Source organism: Plectropomus leopardus, chromosome 9 (genome assembly GCF_026936395.1).
Source record: "Plectropomus leopardus strain MGB_pleo_1.0 chromosome 9, ASM2693639v1, whole genome shotgun sequence".
Lineage (NCBI taxonomy): Eukaryota > Metazoa > Chordata > Actinopteri > Perciformes > Serranidae > Plectropomus > Plectropomus leopardus.
The window spans coordinates 4,950,731-4,975,441 of record NC_142184.1 but is presented as its reverse complement, the minus strand read 5'-3'; the positions used below and the strand labels follow the sequence as shown (position 1 = coordinate 4,975,441).

Below are 24,711 nucleotides of genomic sequence, written 5' to 3'. Positions count from 1 at the left end.
CTCTGCGCTCCTTACAGCCTCTCAGCCTGCTGTGCAGTCGCCTCGCGGCACTGTGAGGCTGATTTTTGCAGTTTGGTAAACGAAGGCGTGTCCCGGAGTCATGCATATAATAGCCAGACGAGTTGCGATAGGCTTTGGCTCCCCAGTCCTCAGTTCTCTGTGCACCAGCAGCAGCAGACTCACCAGCAGCCGCAGCAGGTTCTGTACGATGGCCGGACAAGTGGTATTCAACAAGCCAAAGGTATGTTATCAGCCGGGGGTGCACTGTTATTTGAGCATTAATAATTTAAATGGAAAGGTGGTGAATTATTGACAGGGGCGCTTGTTTTCAGGTTTTACGCGCGATGTGACCGTGCACAAAAATAAGAATGGTTGAAAATACAAATAAATAAATTAAATGTTAGGTTGCAAAACATTTTTAACGCTGTCCTTGTGCGTTAGATGCCCGTAGTAAAACAAGGAAGAACATTTCCTACAATTTGACATGTGACTGCCGGCTTGAAAGCCCAGAAGGCGCCGCTATGAATGAGCAGTGCATGTTTAACCCTTTGAAACCTGAGCAAATCGGCTTGATTAAAAAAAAAGAAAGAAAGAAAGAAAGAAAGAAAGAAAGAAAGAAAAACACGGGAAGAGGCGCGACGAACAACTTATCAAGAAATGGCCCCAAAAAGAGCAAAAAGTTACAAGAAAATTATCTGGAAATTAGTAGCTACACACAAAAAAGAAAACAACATAAAAAAACAAGGTTGTCACGGTTGTTACAGCTTGTCTTTAAGTGTGTAATTCTGCATTAGTTTACAGTAACCTTGTGGGGTGAAGGGGCTCCTCTTTAAGTCATGCCAGCTTCTCCTTGCTGCAATAGAAACACAGAAAACACTTATTTTGCATTATTTTGCCTGATTTCTTCTTGGTTGTTGCTTTTTTTTTTTGCTTGTAGAGAGAAAACGGGCTTGCATAACAACGCATCAGTGAAATGCACCTTTAGGCTGATTTTCAGTGTTACATGTACACAAGTCTCACATGCGTGAAATGTGTATACTCACTGTTGCCCTTTGGAGTCTTACGGCTGACTGAGCATGCACCTGTTCTGTACAGGAGGTGACAGCTGATAAGAGGAAATTACACATGCAGTACTGGCCATAGAGATGTGGGCTTTGTTGCCACACAATGTGATTGTGTGTGTGTGTGTGTGTGTGTGGGGGGGGGGTCATAAATTGTAAAAGGAGAGACCTTGGGGGAGTGGCAGCTTCTTGCAGAGATAATCTCATTAAATATAAATTTGCTGTTGTGGAAATGATACCACCAGTGGGGCCATTGTCTGTAGGTCTGTAGCATCAATCATCAGATCACCGTCTATGCCTCAAGTGCTGATGGTGTAGTAACAGGGTTATTACATGTTCAGTGCTCATATAATGGAGTGGAGCTGGTAAATGCCTTTTTTATTATTAGCCATTTTTAAATTGAATTTGTGCTATAGAGCTGCTACAAAGTCCCATTCTATGCCTCCTCTGCATTTTTACACACAACCAAACAAAGACAGTATCGTGTCACTCTAGTGTGTGGTTTTTAGACAGCAAGCTGGCAAAACAGAAGCACTACAGTTAAAAGAATAACGCAACAGCGCCTGCCTCAAGTGCAACATGTAACGTATGCATTGACACCCAACCATAACAATGGAATAATTTACCATCCTGTTTTAGAGCAGCTGATCTCATCCTCTCCTTGGAGATTAAGGAGCTCCCAGACCTCGTTGTTTGTTCAGTAATTTTGCTTGAAAAAAATACTTATTTGATTATCAAACAGCTGCAGAATTATTTTCCGTCAGTCATTTCAGCTCAGATTTTTAAATGAACATTATTTCTGACAACAGCGATATAAAGCTAACTCTGACAGATGCTGCTGTGTTGATTGAGTCACAACAGGAATTCAGTGATTCACATATGAACGTCCTACGTGAACGTTTATTGCCTTCACATTCAGATCAGTATAAATTTCACTGAAATGTATCTTACCACTGTTTAGGCTGTAACAGGAAGTGCTGTGTGTACTGATATGACTTCCTGAAGTTGCAGATGTGTTAACCAGCTGTGAGCTGTTAGCAGTTTAACTGACACACCAGGCTTTTAGGGAAAGAAAATGGATGTAAACAGAGGATACTCTCAAACAGTTTTAGTAACACACTTAACCTCTTGCTATAAACATTTAATCTCAAGATATTAATCTACTCTTGTTTTCGTCACACAGATGGACACAGCCGTACAACGTGTAAATTGTTTTACTTTCTACAAAATAATGACGTGATAAGGATGCAGGTTTAGCAGTTAGTCACAGTTAGGGCTTATTTTTGTCATCTATTACCAGGTTATTACAGGATTTTGTTAAGTAATCAATTAATCATTTGGCAGCATATCATCAGAAAATAGTGGAAAATGACCCTCAAATTTCAGGTAATCTCTCCAACTCCAAGGTGGTTTCTCAAAAAAATCCATAACTGAATTTCAGGTCTTTGCTAATGCTGTTGTCAATATGGAGAGTTAAGGAATCACATACTGATACATCTTGGTTTCTGATTTTACAGTTAATATTAATAATTAGTACAATGGTTGCAAGGAACAAAACATTCAGTGAGAACAAGCCCTCTCAAGTTTAGGTGACTCTTGGTTACTCATAGAAGCTGTTTTCACTCAGATATCTTAACAGGAGTGTTAAATTAACCCCTTTAAAAATGGCGATGCCAGTCATTCCCTCGCCAAAATTTAGCAAAAGATATTTAGCCCCTTCTCGATGAGCGATGTAGATATGGTTGGTATTACGGGCGATATATGGAATATAATCCAGGTATCACAGCTTGTTCGTCTTTGATTTATTCAATTATAAGAATACTTTTTAGAATTTGATTATAAAAGTACTTTATTGACCTTCCTGATAGCTTTATTTTATTGAATTTTTATTAGGCCTGCATGATAATTATCATTATTATTACCTCATACCGATAATTCCGATAATAAAATGTTCAGCTGATAAATAGAACTGATAATAATAAGCAGAAATTGCTTTGATTTCGCCCATGCATCTCTAAATGTCTGCTCTGTCTCATTCCCTGCCGGTGTCTGCTCCGCTCTCATTCTCTGCCAGTGTCTTTGCCGGTGTCTCTGCTGGTGTCCGCTCTGCTCTCTTTCTCCACCAGTGTCTCCAAATGTCCGCTCCGCTCTCATTCTCTGCTGGTGTCTCTGAATGTCCGCTCTGCTGTCATTCTTCGTCGGTGTCTCTTCCAGCGTCTCCGAATGTCCGCTCTGCTCTCATACTCAGCCGGTGTCTCTGCTGGTGTCCGCTCGGCTCTCGTTCTCACCGGTGTCTCTGCCGGTGTCCGCTCGGCTCTCATAGGCTAACCTACTCCGCTGGTATCTCCGAATGTCCGCTCCGCTGAACACCAGTGTAAGGGGCTGCATCTCCCCCCTCCCTCCTTCTGCTCCATGTGTGTGAGACGGGGACATAATGAGAGGACACGCTGGACGTGGTTTGAAAATAAACTGATTTCTGATGTTTGATTCCTTCCAACAACAAGCAGAACAAATCTGTTTAAAACCTCCTGAAAACTGGGCTGTAGATCTTAAGCATTTAGGTTATTGATGAATTGACTTATCAGCTGTTCTGACACTGATAGAAAATAGTAAGTTCATGAAGGATCATATCACTCACAGTCAAATGTTGATTGTGAAAATAAGATTTCATTGTCTTTAAGGTCGCAGTACAAAATCAGAATCTAGAATAAACTAAGACAAGAAAAGACTGAATCACTGCGATCGCGGAAAATCCGTTGCAGTCTGGATTTCCATAACCTTGCTCATTTTCTTAGTCATGGCATCCATTGAGAAATAAGAATGAAATCACTGCTGTAGGAAATGTTTTATGTTTTATATAAACCTCACTGTGACTAAAGAGTGAAGTTTAGGCTTCAGTTGTTGAAGAGGGACTGTAGATTTATCGTTGTCATCTGCCGGAATAAATCACAGCTCTCAGCGCTGGAAGGAGAGCCAGCACACTTAATCTTCTTTGACCCTTCTCTGGCCTTCTCACCACTCGTTGGCCAGTCATGCGTACTGCATTCATGATGGGCCACGGCCAAAACATTGAACTGCACCACCACCACCACTGCTCTCTCTGGCTGCTCTCTTTTTTAACACTTCAGTTCCTTTCTTCTTTCTACAATCAAGCTCAGATATATATATGAACATGTAGATTTCACCGATTCCATTTGTCCCCCCTATTAAAATCATAAAAGTAGCAGAGGACTTTTACTTTGACAAAATGTAAAGACGTTTCCAACCAAAATTGGTGCAGAATGAAGGAAAATAAAGTGTTGGGTGTTTAAAATGTTTTGACGGAGGCCCCTTTAAACCCTCCATTTACTGCCCAATTTTAAACCCTTGTCCTTGGATATATGACAACACCCATAAATGTTTGATTTTTTTTTAACTGTCTGATTATTTATGTATTATCTTGTGTCTTATCTGCAGGTTGAGCTGCATGTGCACCTCGATGGAGCCATCAGGGTGCAGACTATTCTCGACGTTGCCAAGTAAGTAAGTTAAGAGTAAAGAAAACATCAATGTCCCTTTACAGTTTTATTGATCAATTCTTCTTGAGGCTATTAATAATTGATCAAATAAAGAGCACAACTGACAAATTCCCCCTTCAGGTATATTGGCCGATATTAGCTTATCACTGTCAGCTGATGAGTAACAAGAAATGTCAGTACGGTAGTAAAATGCATAACATATGTTTATTGGGTTCCTGGCTCATGCTACATCCTTCTACCAAGTTCTGTGCAAATCTGGCCATTAGTTTTTACGTTATCCTGCTCACAAACAAACCGAGCCAAAAACATAGCCTCTTTGGATGAGGTATTTAAGGGAAAAAATGTGTTTATGTTAAGAAATTTAAAAAAAACAGTTTTTTAGTGTCAGATTTTTGAAACTACATTAATAGTATTTTTTGGCCACTTGGGGGCAGTGCAACAAGCCTTAAGCACGATTTTGACTTATTATCACCTCACAGAATTGGCACGGTGAAGATGTTATGCCCAGTTCACACTTCACAACTTTAGCCTTGAATTTCCACCAGGGGTCAACCGATATTTGTTATTAGTAGTTAATAAGACCGATAATTGATATTTAGAACCGACGTGCATTTACAAAAACAATGAAAATATTTCTGTCAATATGTAGAATTTGGAATATAACAAAGATTTTTTTCCCACATCAGCCTTGGGGTTTTTTCACCTTATTTTCTTTTTTGTTCTTCTATAATTTTCTTGTAATTTTTACAATTTGTTGTGGTCATTTTTTGGCAATTTCTCCATGTTTTTAAAAGCAGTCAAGCAAATTTACTTAGGCTTCAAAGAGTTCATATGAAACAACGTACCACATTTAAATTTCAACACTGTCCCTGAACTGTTTCTTATTCTCCTTCCAGGAGACGCGGCATCGCTCTGCCAGCAAATACTGTGGAGGAGATGAAGCAGATTATTATTCTCCAAGAGCCGGCCACCCTCACCAAGTTCCTGGGCAAGTTCGCAGAGTACATGCACGTGGTTGCGTAAGTGCTGACAGGTCTCCTTGAATGATTCAGTTTCATAATTACCAAAGGTGTTTTCTCGCCGAGCAGGTGACACGGAGAGCGAAGAGCAAGAGTTTGAGTGATTAAGAGTCAGGGTCCACTTCATTAGTGTCACAGGAATGTTGCTCCACCTCAGTCTACTGTGAGGGTCAAAGTCCAGTCACACATGTGCAGCTATGTTATACAATTACGACGCATTCAAGGTCTTAACCCTTTAAAACCAGAGCAAATTGGCCTGATTTCTTTCAATTACAGGGGCAGAAGGCAATGAGTAAGAAGAGAGGAAATAATATTAATACACTTAATTTGTATAGCACCTGTCATGCAAGACATGCAGCTCAATGTGCTTTACAACAAAGAAATTACATGCACCAAGTGCTTCACATGAAAAGACATAGAAGACATAATAACACCTGCACGTAAAAATAAGATCAGAACAGAATACAAAAATGCATCTTCACATTGATAAAACCCACTTGATATCACTAGTAAAAGTAAGATGAAAATAGAATGCACAGAATGCATAACATAATATGGAAAATAAATCTTATTGAATGTAATTGAAAAAATTAACTGAAAGTTTTATTTAAAAAAAAGAAAAGGAAAGAAACAAAGAAGACTTGGAAGAATCATCATAATTCTGTAACATAATTTTAAATATGTTAATATGTAATTATAGATATCTTTTATACATCTTAGCTGTTTAAAAAAATAAATTTTAAATCGACCAATTACTTGCAATTTGTGGCACGTCTTACCAAGTTGCCCATTGCCTTTTTATTTTTTTTAATTTATCTGTTTTTTTTAAAGCAATCGCTCCAATTTGGTAAGGGTTCAAAGGTTTTTACACCTGTAAAAGACGTCTTAAAGCAGCAAGAAGAGTGGTGTCGCTCCAGGTTTCAAAGGGTTAAAACCAGAATGTGTAGCATAGATTGTGATTGATGAAGGGGGAGTTGATTTTAAATGCCAAACATGCAGATCAGGAACACATGATTACTGAGATCAAGTAACACCTTGGCAACCAAACTAAGAGGAGAATACAGTTGTTCCTTTCTGGAGTCTTATATTTAGCCCTCCAGTGACGGGGCTGAACCGTGAAGAAAGGACCAAATAAAGACACTCCACAGCCGTGAAAGCTGCCAACAATGACGGTCTGTAGTGGCCGGACGGCGGTGTGCAGTTGTGCTGAATGGACCCTCTTGTGTCAAGGCCCTTGTGCAGAGTGGCTTCAACAACATAGGGAACATGCTAGACGAGTTTAGCTCATGCAGAACTGTTGTCTGAGCTGTGGTGGTGTGTGTTTGTGGGGGGTTAATGGGAGACCGCTGCAAAACAACAGGCATTCAGACAGATGAGCATTCAGTGTAAGTGCTGGAAGCCGTGCTGTCGTCTGTCATGTGATGCAGGACGGAAAGTGTGCGGCTGAGTTTTCAGGAAAGACAGAAATGGTTCTCCAAAAACTGTCACAACACCACTTTGTGCTGTTACAGAACAGTCGTATTAGTAGTCATACAATTAGTATTAGTAGATAGACTGTATTCATAATGTAAATTGTGGACACACTCCCAATATTTAAATATGTTCCAATTTATCGATTTATTTTTTTTTCTTTTTACAAAAAATGAACAAAACATTAGTTTTATGGAGAGCAGATTCTTAGCTTTCTAATGATATCAGTATTGTTTTTGTACTCCAATTAACCCTTTGAAACCTGGGGGGGTTTTTTTTATATGGGAAGAAAGCAATGAGTAACTTCAGATAAAATGATCCAGACATAATCGAGAAATCAGTAAAAAGTTAAAGAAAATTACATGAAACAAAACAAACAAAACTAAATAAAAAAAAGGGGAAAGTTAAAAAGAAAACACAAGGAAACTGCCTAAAAGAAAATATTGAAAAATTCTGAAAAATAATTTTAAATGTATTATTATTGTAATTAGGAATATAGTTTTTTTTAATACCTAATAATTTCTTGCAATTTGCAGGACAGCTCTTACCAAGATGCTTATTGCCATTTTCTCTATGATTTTGAAAGAAGTCACAACCTTTTGCTCCAGTTTCAAATATTTTGAAATACTAGTAATATAATAATTAAATATTTGTGAAAAGTGTCTGAATGCAGAACCAGAAACTGATGTCGACTCAGGTTCCTAAGGGTTAATTTCCGTATTCTATGTCAGAAAAGAATACGAGATGCCTGCAGAATTTCTTAAATCACCAATGAATTATCTAACTCATTGTTGCAGGTCTAACAAACAACGACCAATACTAATTTATCAGTGCATCAGTATCAGCGTGTCAGGTGCATGCGAAAGGTGGCTTTTGGCGTTGGGATCTTACACCAAAAACAGTGTCAAAGTGGTGGTATTTTACGATTTTGGAACGGGCTGGTTATTTAAGGCATCAAACTTTACCAGAGGTCTAACATTTTGACACCAGAGCTTGTTTCCCTAAGTCCGACTGCTCCGGTTTACTTTGTACCAAATCTCAGAAGTTTCTCCTGATACAAGACTGTCAAACGCAGAGAGCTCCAGATAGGCCTGCGGCTCCTTACTTAAGCAGTTAAAGCTTGTTAAACCTCGTCCTTCATTAATTATCATATCAGTAATACTCTGTAAATGCTTGTATTGCTTTTTTTGAAAGCCATCATAGTTTAAAAGATGGATTAGCGGTGGCTAATGGTTTTATTTGTTCCACACGATAAGAGATTATCAGAGCCAAAGGCCAATGTCATTCATTTTGTGTTTTTTCGTTGTTCTTTTCCAGCGGTGACAGAGAGGCCATAAAGAGGATCGCCTACGAGTTTGTCGAGGACAAAGCAAAGGAGGGAGTGATTTACGTTGAGGTCAGATACAGCCCGCATTTCCTGGCTAACACTAAAGTGGACCCAATACCATGGGACCAGGAAGAGTGAGTCTTTGGTGAAACCTGGTGTTTTGCTTTTAGGAAGAGATGTGTTAACCCTTTAACAAGCATTGCAACAGCACAGTTGACATTTTTTGCATTTTACTCAACAGATGTTTTTAAAGATGTAATTTAGTATTTTCATTATATTATCTAATTCTATTTTTATTATATTAAATGTCCTTTTTTTGGGTCTACCATACATTATAAACAGATTTTGATACTATTTTTATATTTTATGGAGTTCCTTTTTCCAGATTTTTATTACATAACACTGGCAGTTTTTTGCTAGATTCATTTTAATTTGTATTCATTTATTTATTTTTGAAAGAAGTGATTTAGTATTTTTAATATACTGTAATTCTACCCAATTCTATTTTTCATCACATTAAATTAACTAGTTGTTTTTTTTGTCCACCATACATTTTAAACAGATTTTGTTCCTGGATACATCAATTTTTGTACTTTTTTTTTTTTTAAATTGACCTCTATTCTTTATCTTTTTATCTTTTATCTTTTATAAAGTTTTTTTTACTATATTCCTTTTTGTTTGACTTTATTTATGTCTGTATGCTTATTATATTAAGTTACTTTATATATATACTTATTTCCAAGTATACTTATTTTCAGATCTCAGTTATATTACATTGACTTTTGCACTTACAATCCATTATAATAGGAAAAGTTTTTTTTATAATATATTGATGCATTTTGTTAACATATTCTACAGTCTATACTGTTGTATAATGTTTTTCAAAGGCATTTCTTCGTGTGACAGTCAGTGTTTAGTATGGATCATCGCATGTTTTCTTTTTCACCGTGTTTTCTCCACTCAGAGGTGACCTGAGCCCAGACGACGTGGTGCAGCTGGTTAACGAGGGCCTCAGCGAGGGGGAGAGGGCCTTCAATATCAAAGCCAGGTCCATTCTATGCTGCATGCGCCACATGCCAAGTAATGAACTGTTCATGCTCCTGTCTGCCCAAACTACCTTATGAGATAAGGCTCCTAACTGTACTGTCCTCTGTCCCGTCTCAAAACTCTGCCTCTGTTATTTTTTTAAAAAAATGAGCAGGAGCAGCACATAGACAGCAGTGCACTCTATGCACATCATAAAACCACACTATTCTTATTATAACCTATGTTGCATATTGTCCATATGCATGGAGAAGCCAAAATGCCAAAGTTTTGGGCTGTTTACGGCTGTGCCAATTGGTCAAATCAGGAAAAAAACAAAAACTACTTTCGAGTCCCGAAAGAAGTGTCACATAAAATAGAAAATAGTAGCTACGGTTAGCCAGCTAGCACATAGCCTGATGCCGATGCTGCATCCATCCATGTAAAGTTACTCTAAAGATGGAATAGTGATATACAAAGATAGCCATTCTCAAGCAAACCTGCTCATCAGGGCACAAAAAGACGGCAGTCGGTCAATGCGAGCCACACATGAAATAATTATAAGCTCAATACTCTTGTACGCCGTTTTTTGGCTCGCCGTGTAGTAGGAGGTCTGCAGGACCCAGTCATATCTGATATTGATGGGAAATATCACTTTTCGTTGCATCATTGGGATCAGGTGACCGCAAACAAGCTATAGTTGTTGAGATTTTTCACTAAAACCCAAAACATATCAACCTGCTGGTGGCACAAGGAGAAAAATCAGGTCTTTGCCAAAGTCATCTGTGTTTATCCTCTGGGGATCATGAAAGTTTGGACAACATTTTATGCAACAAAATAGGATCAAAATAGTGACCCAAATCATCCCTAAACCATGAAAAGTCGATATTTTGGTGATCCATTTTCACAGGACAGCACTAACATGTTAGTATAGGAGAAGTCGTGGTGCTACCAATACCAGCAGCTGTGCTGATCACTGTGTGCAGTCCATAAACCAGTTAATGTGCTGCGATATGAGTAGTGGCTGTATCAGCAGCAGCAGTGACTGTAGGGATCTGACACGTTTGGTGCAGATCTGCTTTACTCCATTTATGCAGCTGTTTCCTGTGTGATCCATCAGCCAAGTGCAATTCATATTTCCCATTCTGTATTTTACATTACATGCCTCACAAAAACACGGTGCAATATCCTTAAGTGATTACAGATGTGTTTGGGAGGATATCTGATTTTGTTATTAAAAATTAGGAAACTAAGTGCTGTTTTAGGAAAACATCAGCTTTTGCATAACAGTTAGTTGGGTGGGTTTGTTTTTGGAAAAAGTGGATTTGTTTTCATACAGTAAGGAAAGTGGAAATGCGATGCAGCAAATTAAAGTTTCACTTATGTATCTTGTTGCCAAGAACATTGATGCCACTTCGAGTCTGTTTAGTAAATATGCAGCTGCTGCTAGGGGATGGCTAGTGTAGCGTAGCATAAAAACTGAAAATGGGGAAACGGCTCGCCTGAATTTTTTCAACTCACCGAATATAGACTGTCAGGATTACTATTTTGTGGAGTTTTCTTTTCTCTTTTAAAACTTAACATATTGGCTTGATTTCTTTCAAAAACATGGAAAAAAGGCAATGAGCAATTTAAGATGAAATGACCCAAAATTAGCAAATTTGTGGAAACGAAAAGAAAAGTTGCAAGAATATTACCAGAAATTAGCAAAAAAAAAAAAAAGAAATATAAGAAAAAGAAAAATAACATAACAAAAACAGGAAATTCACATAAATGGTGCTAAAATTAAATCAAAAATAATAAATCTAATGTGTGTTTTTCTGTAATCAAATTTTAAAAATATAATCATAATTATTATGAATATAGTTTTGATATTTTTCCATAGTCAACAATTTTCTCTCTATTTATTTTTTAAGCAAATTTTCAGGTTATTTCCTGTCATTTTATGTATATTTTTTGTGTGCAATTTGCAGGATCACTTGTGGATTGCTTTTTTTTTCATGGTTTTGAAAGAAACTTGATTAACCATACAGACTTGAGATTGGTTTCAACCTTCTCATCTAACAGTTGGGAACAAAGCCAATATGCATACTTCTACCTGATTACCGTCAGCCAGATGAATCAGTTGCTACAGCATGTTTTTTTTGTTCTGCTTGTCATAGCTGTAGAGTGATAAGATCATGATAGATGGATGATGCATGACGCTTAGACTCTATCATCACATTTCATCTCCACATCATTTGCATGGTTGTGTTTAAGTTGGGCGTCTAGTAATATATTTTTTGTTTTTAATTCTCAAGGCTGGTCCATGGATGTCGTGGAGTTGTGTAAGAAATACCGCAATGAAGGTGTGGTTGCCATCGATCTGGCAGGCGATGAGTCACTCAACTGTGAAGCCAATCCAGGACACAGACGGGCCTATGAGGTGAGAATCGCGTGGTTTTATAATATACACACGTGGACAAAATTGTTGGTACCCTTCGGTTAATGAAAGAAAAACTCACAATGGTCACAGAAATAACTTGAATCTGACAAAAGTTATAATAAATAAGAATTCTATGAAATTTAACCAATTAAAGTCAGACATTGCTTTTCAACCATGCTTCAACAGAATTATTTAAAAAAATAAAATCATGAAACAGGCCTGGACAAAAATGATGGTACCCTTAACTTAATATTTTGTTGCACAACCTTTTGAGGCAATCACTGCAATCAAACGATTCCTGTAACTATCAATGAGACTTCTGCACCTCTCAGCAGGTATTTTGGTCCACTCCTCATGAGCAAACTGCTCCAGTTGTCTCAGGTTTGAAGGGTGCCTTTTCCAGACAGCATGTTTCAGCTCTTTCCAAAGATGCTCAATAGGATTTAGGTCAGGGCTCATAGAAGGCCACTATAGAATAGTCCAATGTTTTCCTCTTAGCCATTCTTGGGTGTTTTTAGCTGTGTGTTGTGTGTTTTGGGTCATTGTCCTGTTACAAGACCCATGACCTGCGACTGAGACCAAGCTTTCTGACACTGGCCAGCACATTTCTCTCTAGAATCCCTTGATAGTTTTGAGATTTCATTGTACCCTGCACAGATTCAAGACACTCTTTGCCAGATGCAGCAAAGCAGCCCCAGAACATAACAGGGCCTCCTCCATGTTTCACAGTAGGGACAGTGTTCTTTTCTTGATATGCTTCATTTTTGCGTCTGTGAACATAGAGCTGATGTGTCTTGGCAAAAGTTCCATTTTGTCTCATCTGTCCATAGGACATTCTCACAGAAGCTTTGTGGCTTGTCAACATGTAGTTTGGCAAATTCCAGTCTGGCTTTTTTATGATTTGTTTTCAACAATGGTGTCCTCCTTGGTCGTCTCCCATTAAGTCCACTTTGGCTCAAACAACGACGGATGGTGCGATCTGACACTGATGTTCCTTGAGCTTGAAGTTCACCTTTAATCTCTTTAGAAGTTTTTCTGAGCTCTTTTGTTACCATTCTTATTATCCGTCTCTTTGATTTGTCATCAATTTTCCTCCTGCGGCCACGTCCAGGGAGGTTGGCTACAGTCCCATGGATCTTAAATTTCTGAATAATATGTGCAACTGTAGTCACAGGAACATCAAGCTGCTTGGAGATGGTCTTATAGCCTTTACCTTTAACATGCTTGTCTATAATTTTCTTTCTAATCTCCTGAGACAACTCTTTCCTTTGCTTCCTCTGGTCCATGTTGATTGTGGTACACACCATGTCACCAAACAGCACAGTGACTACCTGTAGCCCTATATATAGGCCCACTGACTGATTACAAGATTGTAGACACCTGTGATGCTAATTAGTGGACACACCTTGGATTAACATGTCCCTTTGGTCACATTATTTTCAGTCTTTTCTAGGGGTACCATCATTTTTGTCCAGGCCTGTTTCATGAGTTTATTTTTTTAAATAATTCTGTTGAAGCATGGTTGAAAAGTAATGTCTGACTTTGATTGGTTAAATTTCATAGAATTTTTATTTATTATTACTTTTGTCAGATTCAAGTTATTTCTGTGACCATTGTGAGTTTTTCTTTCATTAACCAAAGGGTACCAACAATTTTGTCCACGTGTGTACTGCCAACACACGGTGTTTTTCAGAGCATGAGGGAGTTTTAAAGGGTATTTCCTTTGGTAGGTTTATCGGCCTCAAGTGCCAGCTTGTTCTGCTGCTTCTGCAGAGCTGCTGTGCTCTTTGATGTGTTTTTGACTTTGATTTCTTACAGTTTGACAAGAAGTGTGATCACTGGAGGAAAATTGCAAACAGTGTAAATAGACTGCTTATCTTGTATTGTATTTAATCATTTATAACCTGGGAAAATTGGTTTGATTTATTTAAAAAAAAACGCGAGAAGAGAGCATTGAGCAACTTAATAACACATGGCCCACAAAAATAGCGAGATGCTAGTAAAAATATTACAAGAAAATTACCTGAAAATAAACACACAAAAAAGGAAAGTAAAAATCACAAAAACATGCATGAAAATGACAGAAATTTTAAACAAAAAACAGACAAACAATATAAAAATAAATAAACAATAATAAAAAAAACAAAAACAATTAAATACATTTATTTATTCAAATTAATATAATTACAGGTAGTTAAAGTGATTATAGATATATTTATCTGGACATTTTTCCCTAGTTTTTTATTTATCATTTTCAACATAACACTCTCTCATTTAAAAAAAAAAAAAAAAAAATCTTTTTCAGCAAATGTTTTTCTTCACCTTTTTCTAATTTCTTACAATGTATGAGACATTTCTTGCCAAATTGGTCACTGGATTTTTCATCATGTTTTTAAAAGAATCACTCAGCTCAAATGAAGCACAAGAAAACTGACGCTGAACCAGGTTTTAAAGGATTAAATGCCTTTTTATGTTTTGTTTTAAGTTTTTTTGCACTTTATCTCAATATTTTTTTATGTTTTGTGGAGGCACTTTGAATTGCCTCATTGCTGAAATGTGCAATATAAATGAACTTGCCTTGCCTTGGCCTTAAAGCACATTAGGCATTTTTTTATTTATTGATAGCACTTATTTTGAGGTTATGAAAATATTTTACAGTCACAGTCTATCCAATGTTCCCACAGGCTGATGGAAATATGGATGCAGTTATGCCTCAACAACTTTCAAGAATCCTTAGAAAGAATTTTGATTTGTTTTATGAATACAGAGAACAGATTTGGCTCAGGGGTCCAGACTGAAATATTTTGACAATTTTTGGATGGATTGTTATGAAATTTTCCCAAGGCATCCATTGTTGGCAAAGGATGGAGCGTACAGACTTTGGTGTTTCTCTAACTGTCCCTCGTGCATCACCACGAGGTTCACATTTGTGGTTTTAAAGGGCCAGTGTGTAGGATTTAGGGGGATATATTGGCAGAAATGTAATATAAAACAATACATCTGATCTCTTTAGCATATCAGCACCTCAAAATAAGACCCATGTTTTCATTACTTTAGAATGAGACATTTACATCCATGTTGCACCAGAATGTTTCTACAGTAGCCCAGAATGGACAAATCAAATACTGGCTCTAGATAGGCCAATTCACGTTTTCACGTCAGCCACCGTAGTTAACAGCTGCTCCACCATGAGCCAAATAGTGCCGGAAAATACACATATTTTTAACACGAAACTGCTTTATTCTGGGTTTTTACTGATTTAAATCATCGGGCTTATTTGCCTTGAAGAAGACACCACTGCCGATAATCTGGCTGCTGTTAAAAAAGATGAGCACACATTAGCAGGTGCTGGGCTAGCAGCCAAAAAGCCAAACAGCTTTGGAAAAACACTAATTTGTAATGTGAAACTGCTTTATTCTGAGGATAATTTGGCTCGTGGAAAAAACCTCCTGAACGATGAACACTGAAGGAATTCTAACCGACAGTTAGTCAGTTCAACTGGTTGTAATCTGTAATCCTCCCAATCTGCAATAGATGCGATTAAATCCCACTAAATCTTAGAAATATTTTGATAAGTTTGGGATAGATATTCATAAAATTTGGTGCAGACATACATGTAATTCATGTCCCCTTCAGGATGAATTTCAACAGCTTTGGTGATGTCTCCATCTCCCTCCACGATCAGATCAAAATTTTAATCGCCCAATGCATTTTTAATGGAAATCTGCAAAGATATTCCCATCTGTACTTTGTGTTTAGTCCTATTTGATTTATGTTACACCCACATGACTCTGTATCCACCCTTTCTTAGTTATAACATTTCTTGGACGTGAAGTCTTGTCTGAACATAACTTGCAGCTGCAGGGTCGTTGCACGCGACATGCCCTGCGTTACCTCTAAGTTTCTGCTGTCTCAATGCCCTCATTTGTCAGTTTCCCAACCTGCTTATCTGGCTTTGTGAAAACAGTGCAATGTGTGAGGACTTGTCTTTATCTGTAACCAACACAGAACGGGAGTAAAACCCTAATACTCCCAAACTGATTTCCTCTTAAGCACTGACGCCTCTCAGGAAAAATCCAATTTGGTTTTCAGGCAGCGTTTATTGATTAATTCAGAAAACACAGCAGTGAGAAATCAGTTTTGCCTGTCAAACTGTAATAAATGCAAGGATTAATCAGTTAATACGTTGCAGCCCTGGGCGTGGAACAAGGTGTACCCGCAGTTCATTGCTTGGATAAACAATGGGTGGAGCTGACTACACACCACACACAGACATTTCTAAAAATTTCAGCCCTTCAGCCTTTCAGCCATCTGTTTGAACGCTTTGAAACCTGAGAGTATTGTTCTGATTCTGTTCAATAACATAAGAAGAAGGCAATGAGTAATTTTACAAGAAACAACCCAAAATATTGCCAAGAAATTACCTAAAAATTACATAAAAAATAAAATAAACAAAACAAAACAATCAAATGACCTGACCCCATAAAAAAGCACAAAAAACCATTTTTCTTTATTTTTAACATAATTTTAAAAGCATAATCATAATAATTATAAATATTGTTTTTCAGTATGTATAGTTTTAATGATTTTATCTTTCTCTTGCTTACTTCTTTTTTTGGTTGTTTTTGTTGTGACCTTTTTATTATTTCTTGCAATTTGCAGGACATATTTTGCCAAGTTGCTCTTGACCTTTTTGTGATGTTTTTGTGAAAATAAATCAAACCAATCTGCTCGGGTTTCAAAGGTTTTATACATTTTTAGTTGAATGAAAAATTAAAATTAGAATGGTGGAAGTAAGAGTCGGTTACTAACTTATTTGCTCTGGTATTCTGTATTTCTATATCTCTGTCTGTTGAGCTATTAGTCATTTGTATTTTAAAATTACAGGCAGGTCACAACTTTTCCACCCTTTTAGTAGGAAAAGGGTGGCAGTTAATCAGAATTCATCGTTCATGATGCAGCCTTTGTGGTTATGAAGGCGTGAACTAAAAAACATTTTCATTCTGGCTCTGGCTGAACTTGTGTGACATAGACGTTAACACACAGCCAGTCAAAAGTCATTTGAGGTCAACAATTCATAAAGTGGCCATGAAATCTACACAGTCCAGTTCAAAGTGTGGTATTTGCTGATGTTGCACATATTTTGTTGATTAGCTCCGTATCAATGAAATTAAATCATCAGTAATGACTTAATATCATTAAGTGGTTTGTCCATAATTACACTGCTCTATGCTGACTCAGCTAAATCAGTACCTTTTCTTTAAATAGTGTCTAGGGGAGGAAAAAAAGCCATAAACACATATTGAGCATTGGAGGGACCAGTTTCACCCGACACCTTCTGTGACTCGACCCTCCGATGGGTAACCATTTAAAGCATTTTAAACACAAATCTTAAGGCCCAGACAACTAACTCACATTAGAGTAGCTCCAAAAACCACCTACTGTGTGGCGTCTCGTCGCCCGTGTCTCGACCAAAAAGCCGCACATGTACACACATTACAGAGACAAAAACAAGCAGTCAGAAAGCACGTATGTAATAGAAAAGCCCTGCATGTCAGCAGACGGCAGTCGTCTGCACTCGTCTTATCTTCGTGTCATATCTTATCCTGTGTGTATTCTGTTGTTGTTTGACAACTGTGTTAAATCGATTCCTTGCACTTTACATGCAAACCAAATGTACCTACAGCACAAATAAATTAACCTGAACCTGAAGCCTGCCATGATGCTAGTTATCCAGTTAACACATTAACAACACAATCTAATGTTGAAAGAACAAAGAATATTTACCATGCGTGGCTGCTTGTTGTTGCTACTCATTTTTTAATTTACCTCCCCCGATATATTGGGGTGGACATTTTGAGTATGTCTTACTATATTATTTTTTTTAGTATTTTATGATTTATTTATTTTTTTAATCATTTTTAAATGATTATTTATTGCTTTGCAGACAACAACTTATCATCAAAAGGCATTTTTATGACTTAATTTAATTTGGGTAATTTTGCTTGCATGTGTGTATGCAGGTTGGTGTGTGTGTGTATTTAGCACAGTTTCATGTGTGTTTGTAGGACTTAGTCTATATATTTGCGTTTACCCTCCTCATGTTGCACGTATACAGTTTATAACTTTGTCTGTGCATTTCTGCTTGTCAAGCACCGTGTAACATCTAGTTTGAATAAGTCATTAATCAAAATAAATTCTACATCTACAGTACATGATGCATATTGTCAGTTATGTGTTTTCACCATCCACAGTGTCGAGAGTCTGAAATCTGTATGTCAAGCTGAATCGATATTGATGGAAGAAATAGAAACACGCTTCAATTATTAACACAAGGCAGAAGTCACAGAGCGGAGTCCACACTAATATCGAGGGTTATCTTCATAACTACATGACCTATAGATACCTGCAGATTAGGCAACCCACACTTAGTGTGTCCAAGGTTACGAAAGCTGAGATGAGAACAGATGATCGAACCAGAAAGATTTCAGGTCTGCACTTAGTTTTTCCTCTATGACAAAGTAAAAATATCATTCTTAATCTTTTTTCCTGACAAAACAAAGCAAGCGTGCACAAAAGTCTGTCTCAGCAATAAAAAGGTGCCTCAGTGGATACTGCAGTGCTGCAGATGTGAAATCCAGATGTTTGGCTGTGCTGTTTGTTCGCTGACGTGTTTCATGTTTGATTTTGTTGACAGGAAGCGGAGCGCTGTGGCGTCCACAGGACAGTTCACGCAGGAGAGGTGGGCCCGTCGATTGTTGTGAAGGAGGTAGGCCGTCCAACAAAAACGTGAGACATTTGTGGACGGGGTGTCATGTGAGAACATAATGTCTCAGCTGAACTTCTAACAACAACCAAACAAAACAATGAAGTCACACACTAAAGATAGAAATGAGTAAACCGGCCAATGGAGGGAGAGAGCCAAAAGAAACACGAAGCCTGCCAGTCGATGGTTTCAGTCTGTGAACGGGCAGATTGGGAGTGTCTTTAAATTCAAGCGAAGTCGACAACAAAAGCACAAGGGAGCACATAAACTCATGCAAATACATACATGTAGACGCATATGCTGCGGATGATTATTTTTTACTCCTTGTGTGTATGGAAGCAAATAAGAGACAAAAGTATTTCAATTTTTTTACAGCCACTGAGTGCTTAATATTGAAATTTAAGAACTATTGAATTCATGTCATTTAAGTATTCAAAATCAAGACTACAAATTCAGATCCAAAAATTAAAATTTCAAAATTTGAAAAGGTAGATTCAGGCCTCTCAATAGGTCAAATTAAGATCTGCAAATTAAGAAAATTTAAAAAAGAATTAAAAAATCATATATAACATCGGCTGAATTTATTGGTCAAAAAATTGGTAAAACATTTTAAATGGCATCATCTGGGGCTATACCCTAAGACATCAATCAAGCATGAATGCAGTCAACCAATTTTTGGCCAATCAGAGCAAAGTCTGTCAGTCATGTGATGCACAAAAGCAGCTTGAAAATAAAAATTGTACAAAATATATATTCCGGTCAATGATAGACTGAATGTTCCTGTTTCAAAATTGTTGATTTTAATTTTTATATCTGAATTTGTGAACAATGAAAAGTTTTACTTCCTCAAGTTTAGGCAACAAAAGCACATTGTTTTAGATTTATAAAAAAATGGTTTGGCTTAAAATAAGTTTGTTGCTTATGTAATGCAGAATCGCGTCACATATGTCACTGCTGTACGATGCTACACATACTGCCACAATAGGTCGTTATTAAATTAACACAATTGATTTTTGGTTTCACACATGACATGAACATCAGGTCAAAGTCCAGAGCTTATTTGACCCATCTGACTCCACTCCTGCCCAACTTACGCACACGTTTTCTCTTAACATTAAAGTATAGTCGTCTTAAATCGCAGGTAAAGGCTGCGTCTGCACGTTGTTGGTAAAATCAAATCATTATGTCACTTATTTGCTTCCATATTTGTGTCTCTCTCTGCTGTTGTCACACCACAGTTGGTAAAAGGACAGAATGCCTCGCTGCGTTAGTGAGTGGCCTCTCTGAGGAAGTTCTTCGCTCAAAGTGACAGTTCAGCTCTGCCACAAAAGTTGCAAGTGTGCTTCCAGAAATAGCCGCAGATTCTGCTGATACAAAACAAAACAGATGTATATTCTTTTCTTTTTTGTGGTTTCTAACTTTTTGCCACGTGACTCCTGTCTGATATTTTAGGCTGTGGAAATCCTGAAAGCTGAGCGAGTTGGACACGGTTACAGAACCCTGGAGGACCAAGAACTGTACAGAGACCTGCTGGCTCAGAACATGCACTTTGAGGTGAGGAAGTATCCAGAAGCATCAACATTTTTAATGCATCACTTTTCTTGTGCTGCACTCAGATGCCTTTAACAAGTTTTTAAACTTTTGAGCTTTGAGCAAATTGGTTTCTTTTAAAAACATCGCAAAAAAAAGGCAAAGAGCAACTTGGTAACAAACATGACAGAAATTGCAAGAAATTAGTAGATTTACATTTTTTTTTTTTTTAAGCTAGCAAAAGGTTTCTAGAACTATATTCAAAATTATACATTTAAAATTATATTAATAGAATATTGTCATTTTTAAGCAGCTTTTTTACCTTTTTGTTTTGTCTTCGTCCTTTTTTGTGTGCATCACAAGCAAGACTATTCATTTCTGCAAAAATGTGCCTGTTATTCTTTAACCCTTTCAAACCTGAGCTATGGGCTTAATTTCTTTCAAAAATAAGTTGGAAAGGCAACGAGCAACTTAACATGACATGGCCCAAAATTAGCCAAAAAAAAGTGTCTAAAAGTTTACCAAAAAAACCCTAATCGGAAAAAAATCAATGAAAAAGGAAAAAATAAACAAGAAAAATCTGTAAAAAGTGCTAAAAAATTATTTTAAACGTTTTTTTTAATTATACATTTACATTTTATTTTATTTTAAACATACTGTGGGCTGTTCACTGCTACCTAATGTGAGAGTATTTTATCAAGTATTTATAGTGACTTGGTTGACTTTAATACTGCAGTTTCTGCCACCAGGAGCACAGTGATACGTTGCCCTCTAGTGAAGCATGAAATATATAACAACTGTGGGAGGAGCGACTGCAGTAACGAGGTCTCTCAGTGATCCCTGTGCTCCTCTGATTGCAGGTGTGTCCCATTTCCAGTAAGCTGACAGGCGCCTGCGACCCAGACTTCACCAAGCATCCCGTCATCACGTGAGCTGTCTTTATTTTACATGATAACAAACCCGCATTGAAGCAGAACTGGAGGCTTTATTTTTTAATTTATGTTAAATTTCATTGTTTCCTTTGTGCAGGTTCAGGAAGGACAAGGCGAACTACTCCCTGAACACAGATGACCCTCTGATTTTCAACTCCACCCTGCACCTCGACTACAACGTCGCGCATGAATACATGGGATTCACGGAGGAGGAATTCAAACGCCTGGTGAGATCAAATGAAAAACAAAAACAGACGAATGAATCTACCTTCTACTACTACTAAAACTCGATTATAGTACTTTATAAATAAAGCTTTACTTACTTACAAACATGCCAGTGGCATTAACCCTTTGAAACCTGGATCCACATCAGTTTTCTTGTGCTGCCTTCATTGCCGTTCACAAGCTACTTTAACCCCTTTAAACCTGAGCAAACTTTTTTTTTTGACATGTAGACACTTGCAAGTAATTTAGACAACTGCAAGACAGTAGCCAAACATGACAAGAAATTTTCCTAAATTTTTTTTTTTTTTAAAGAGGGGAGGATGAACAGAAAATGATGTTAATAAGGGGGAAATGTCCAAAAAACTATGCAATTAAATCAAATTAAATATTTTTTTAGGTCATTTTCTTGTTTGCTTTTTTAATTTTTTTTTGTAATTTTAATTATATTTTCACTTAGATTCAGGTTAATTTTTTGTACGTCTTTGTTTTTTTTTTCAAATTTCTTGCTACTTTTAGGACAAGTTTGTCGCTAATCAAAACAATTTGCTCATCTTACTATCGGCAAGACACTGAATAAGCGCTCTTCTCATATTGCTGACATGTTCCTTAAGAAAAGTGAACTCAAACATACTAAATGTGCACTTTACTGTCTTCTTGCGTCTTGCAGAACATCAAATCTGCAGAGTCGTGCTTCCTGCCTGAGAAGGAGAAGAAAGAGCTCCTCCACAAACTCTACGAGGCCTACGGGATGATACAGACGACCGCCTTTTAAACTTAACAGAGGAGGAAGTCTGAGGAGGAGACGTGAAGGAGCTCACCCAGGAACAACCGCTCTGAACCTTTCATCTCCCCACCTGACACAGCCGAATGTCTTTTTCCAATTTTGTAACCAGACGTAAAGACCAACAGATTTATATATCAAATATGCTGTCTGCTGCCTTCACTTCACACATCTTTACGTCATCAGCATGTGTTTTGTCAGTATTCCATCATCAGACACCTTTAATGCTTTCGTTTACAGTTTTCAGAGGGTGTCATGGTGCTCTGCAAGGTGCAAAAAAGAAAAAAAAGAAAAAATGGGGGCATGCAAGTGTTAATGAAGCAGGTTTTTTTGGATACGTTCATCTTGCGTTTACATCCTGTTGTCACGGAGAAAATCAGGAAAACTTTTGATGCACAATTACTTTACAGTTTAGACACTTTGTCAACATGTGAGCGATGAGGGAGGTTGTTTGTTGTTCGTCTTTGGTGTGAAAGCATGTGGTGACGGAGAATTAAATTTACTACTTAAAAGGGAAAACATGGTTTACAGTGAATATCCAGCGTCAGAAATATTTTGTGCTTTTTGCCCTCCACATTTAAAAACAGGTAAAACGGCTCAATACCAAAAGTGTAGTCTTATGTTCAAACACTGGGGGGCGCACTATAATCACCTAGATGGACAAACCACAGTGTTTGATACCGCATATCCTAATTACTCAATTTTTTTTTATGTATATATTTATTTAAAATGTTTTTTTCATTTCACTAAATAAAAAAGCACTTCCATTTGTAACAGACACATTTTTGGCACTTATTAAAAAACATCTTTGAGCATAATAAAAGCTATTAAATAAAATGTTCCTGCATGTCAGCCTGTTTCTTTATCTCGATCATATGCGGCAATTCAGAATACTTCAACTGCAAAATGATCATTTGTGTACCAGTTACTCACCCTGTGTTACCTTGAATTAATGAAGAGAAACTTTGTTTTTCTGGCAAGAATCCAAAAAAGGTGAACGCTCTTCGAGAACTGAAGTCATAGAGGAGATCACCTTTAACAACAGCAAAACTATATCAAACGTCTGTTTACAAACTCACAGCAGTTGTGCAGTTAAATCATTTCATCTCATCCATTGTTTACTCTCAGTACTTCCTAAACACATTTTTTACCTTAGAACCCCGTTTTAAATATTTCTACCCAAAAGTATGAGCATGCTACTCATTGTTTTATTAGACTGTTTGTACTGACGAGTATTAAATTGTAAGTGTTTTTGTGTTATGGAAGTACTGAGCACACACTGCTCAAAGTTATTTATTGTCAAACAACAATTGCAAAGCAACTGAGGAACCAGGTTCTCAGGCTTCCTCCAAAAAATCCATTTAAATATGTATAAATAACAACAATAATAATAATATTAATAAAAGTAATGAAACTTGAAATACTGCCTCGTGGTTGTATTTCCCCCTGATCCAGTCTATTTGCACTTACAGTTTACTGTGAAAACATGAACGCTTCACATCAGCACAGAAGATCTATACAATCAGGTCAATTTAAAGGTGGACACCCGAAAATTAGTGTCACCAATTCAGCATCCGACCTTCTGTTCCTGAGTCACGGCATTAAAATACTGGCTAGAGAAGTAGTATTTTTTAAGGACATTATAACGTCACATTTAAGTCGACCCTTTTGGATCTGAAACGTCATGGCTTCATCATTTTATCCTGTCAAATATTTGTGTGAAATACTGTCATAATCAGCATGTGAATTCCTGAAAACATGGTTCGTGAGGTCGCGTTGACCTTTGACTGCCAAAATCTAATCAGTTAATTCTCTGAGTCCAAGTTTAAGTTTGTGCCAAATTTAGAGAAATTCCCTCAAGGTGTTCTTGAGATATTGTGTTCACGCAAATGAGACAGACAAGGCCACAGTGACCTTGACCTTTGACCTTTGACCAATCAGTTCATCATGGAGTAAAAGTCGCCATTTGTGTTGAAAACTAGATGGAAGATGGACATACAGATGGACAGATAACCTGAAAACTTAGTGCCTCCGGCCACAGCTGGCAGCGGAGAGGCGTGAAAAGGGTAAAGTGACACGTAACGTGAAGTGACGGTGACCAGAGAGCTGAGTCAGGAGGTCAACAGTCCTCTGGTCTGAGGGACGACGCTGTCCCGCAGCCTGCGGTGCAGGAGCTCACGCTGCGGCGCCGTCTGCCAGTCGGCAGCAGGAGAAACAGCGTGAGGCTGCCGGGATGATTTTGGTGTCTTAAACAACTGGATAAATGAGACTCGGACTGCGCTGCGGGAGCTGTGTGGGAGTTTGTAAAAAGGATGTTTTGATAAACACATTTTTAACGATAAATTTCCACAACTTTGAGGCAAATTTTCAAGACCATATATCCCTGAAACAACCACTGATACTGCTTATCAGGTCTTTATCTCTGCTACATAACAGCTTTTTAAAATATATATTATTAAAAAAATTAATTCAGAACAGGATTTGGACTGAATATTCAAATACAGCTTTAAATAATTTTAATTTAAATAGCTGCATTTTGTATTTATTTACAGCATGCCTTAGAAGGTATATTTCTTTTTTAAAAAATAGGTGATTTTTTCCCTATTTTTAATGATTTAAAGAAATGATTAAAGA

At 37.4% G+C, this 24,711-nt stretch overlaps 1 protein-coding gene across 1 annotated transcript; it reads left to right on the top strand.

The window, feature by feature from the left end:
• Positions 1–22,914, top strand: ada (adenosine deaminase). Its single transcript, XM_042491352.2, has 11 exons — positions 1–241; positions 4,518–4,579; positions 5,476–5,598; positions 8,386–8,529; positions 9,360–9,475; positions 11,719–11,843; positions 18,541–18,612; positions 20,062–20,163; positions 21,000–21,067; positions 21,169–21,298; positions 21,964–22,914. Exons 1-11 carry the CDS (start codon positions 101–103, stop codon positions 22,066–22,068), a joined length of 1,188 nt encoding a protein of 395 aa, XP_042347286.2. The 5' UTR covers positions 1–100; the 3' UTR covers positions 22,069–22,914.
• Positions 22,915–24,711: the final 1,797 nt, after the last annotated feature.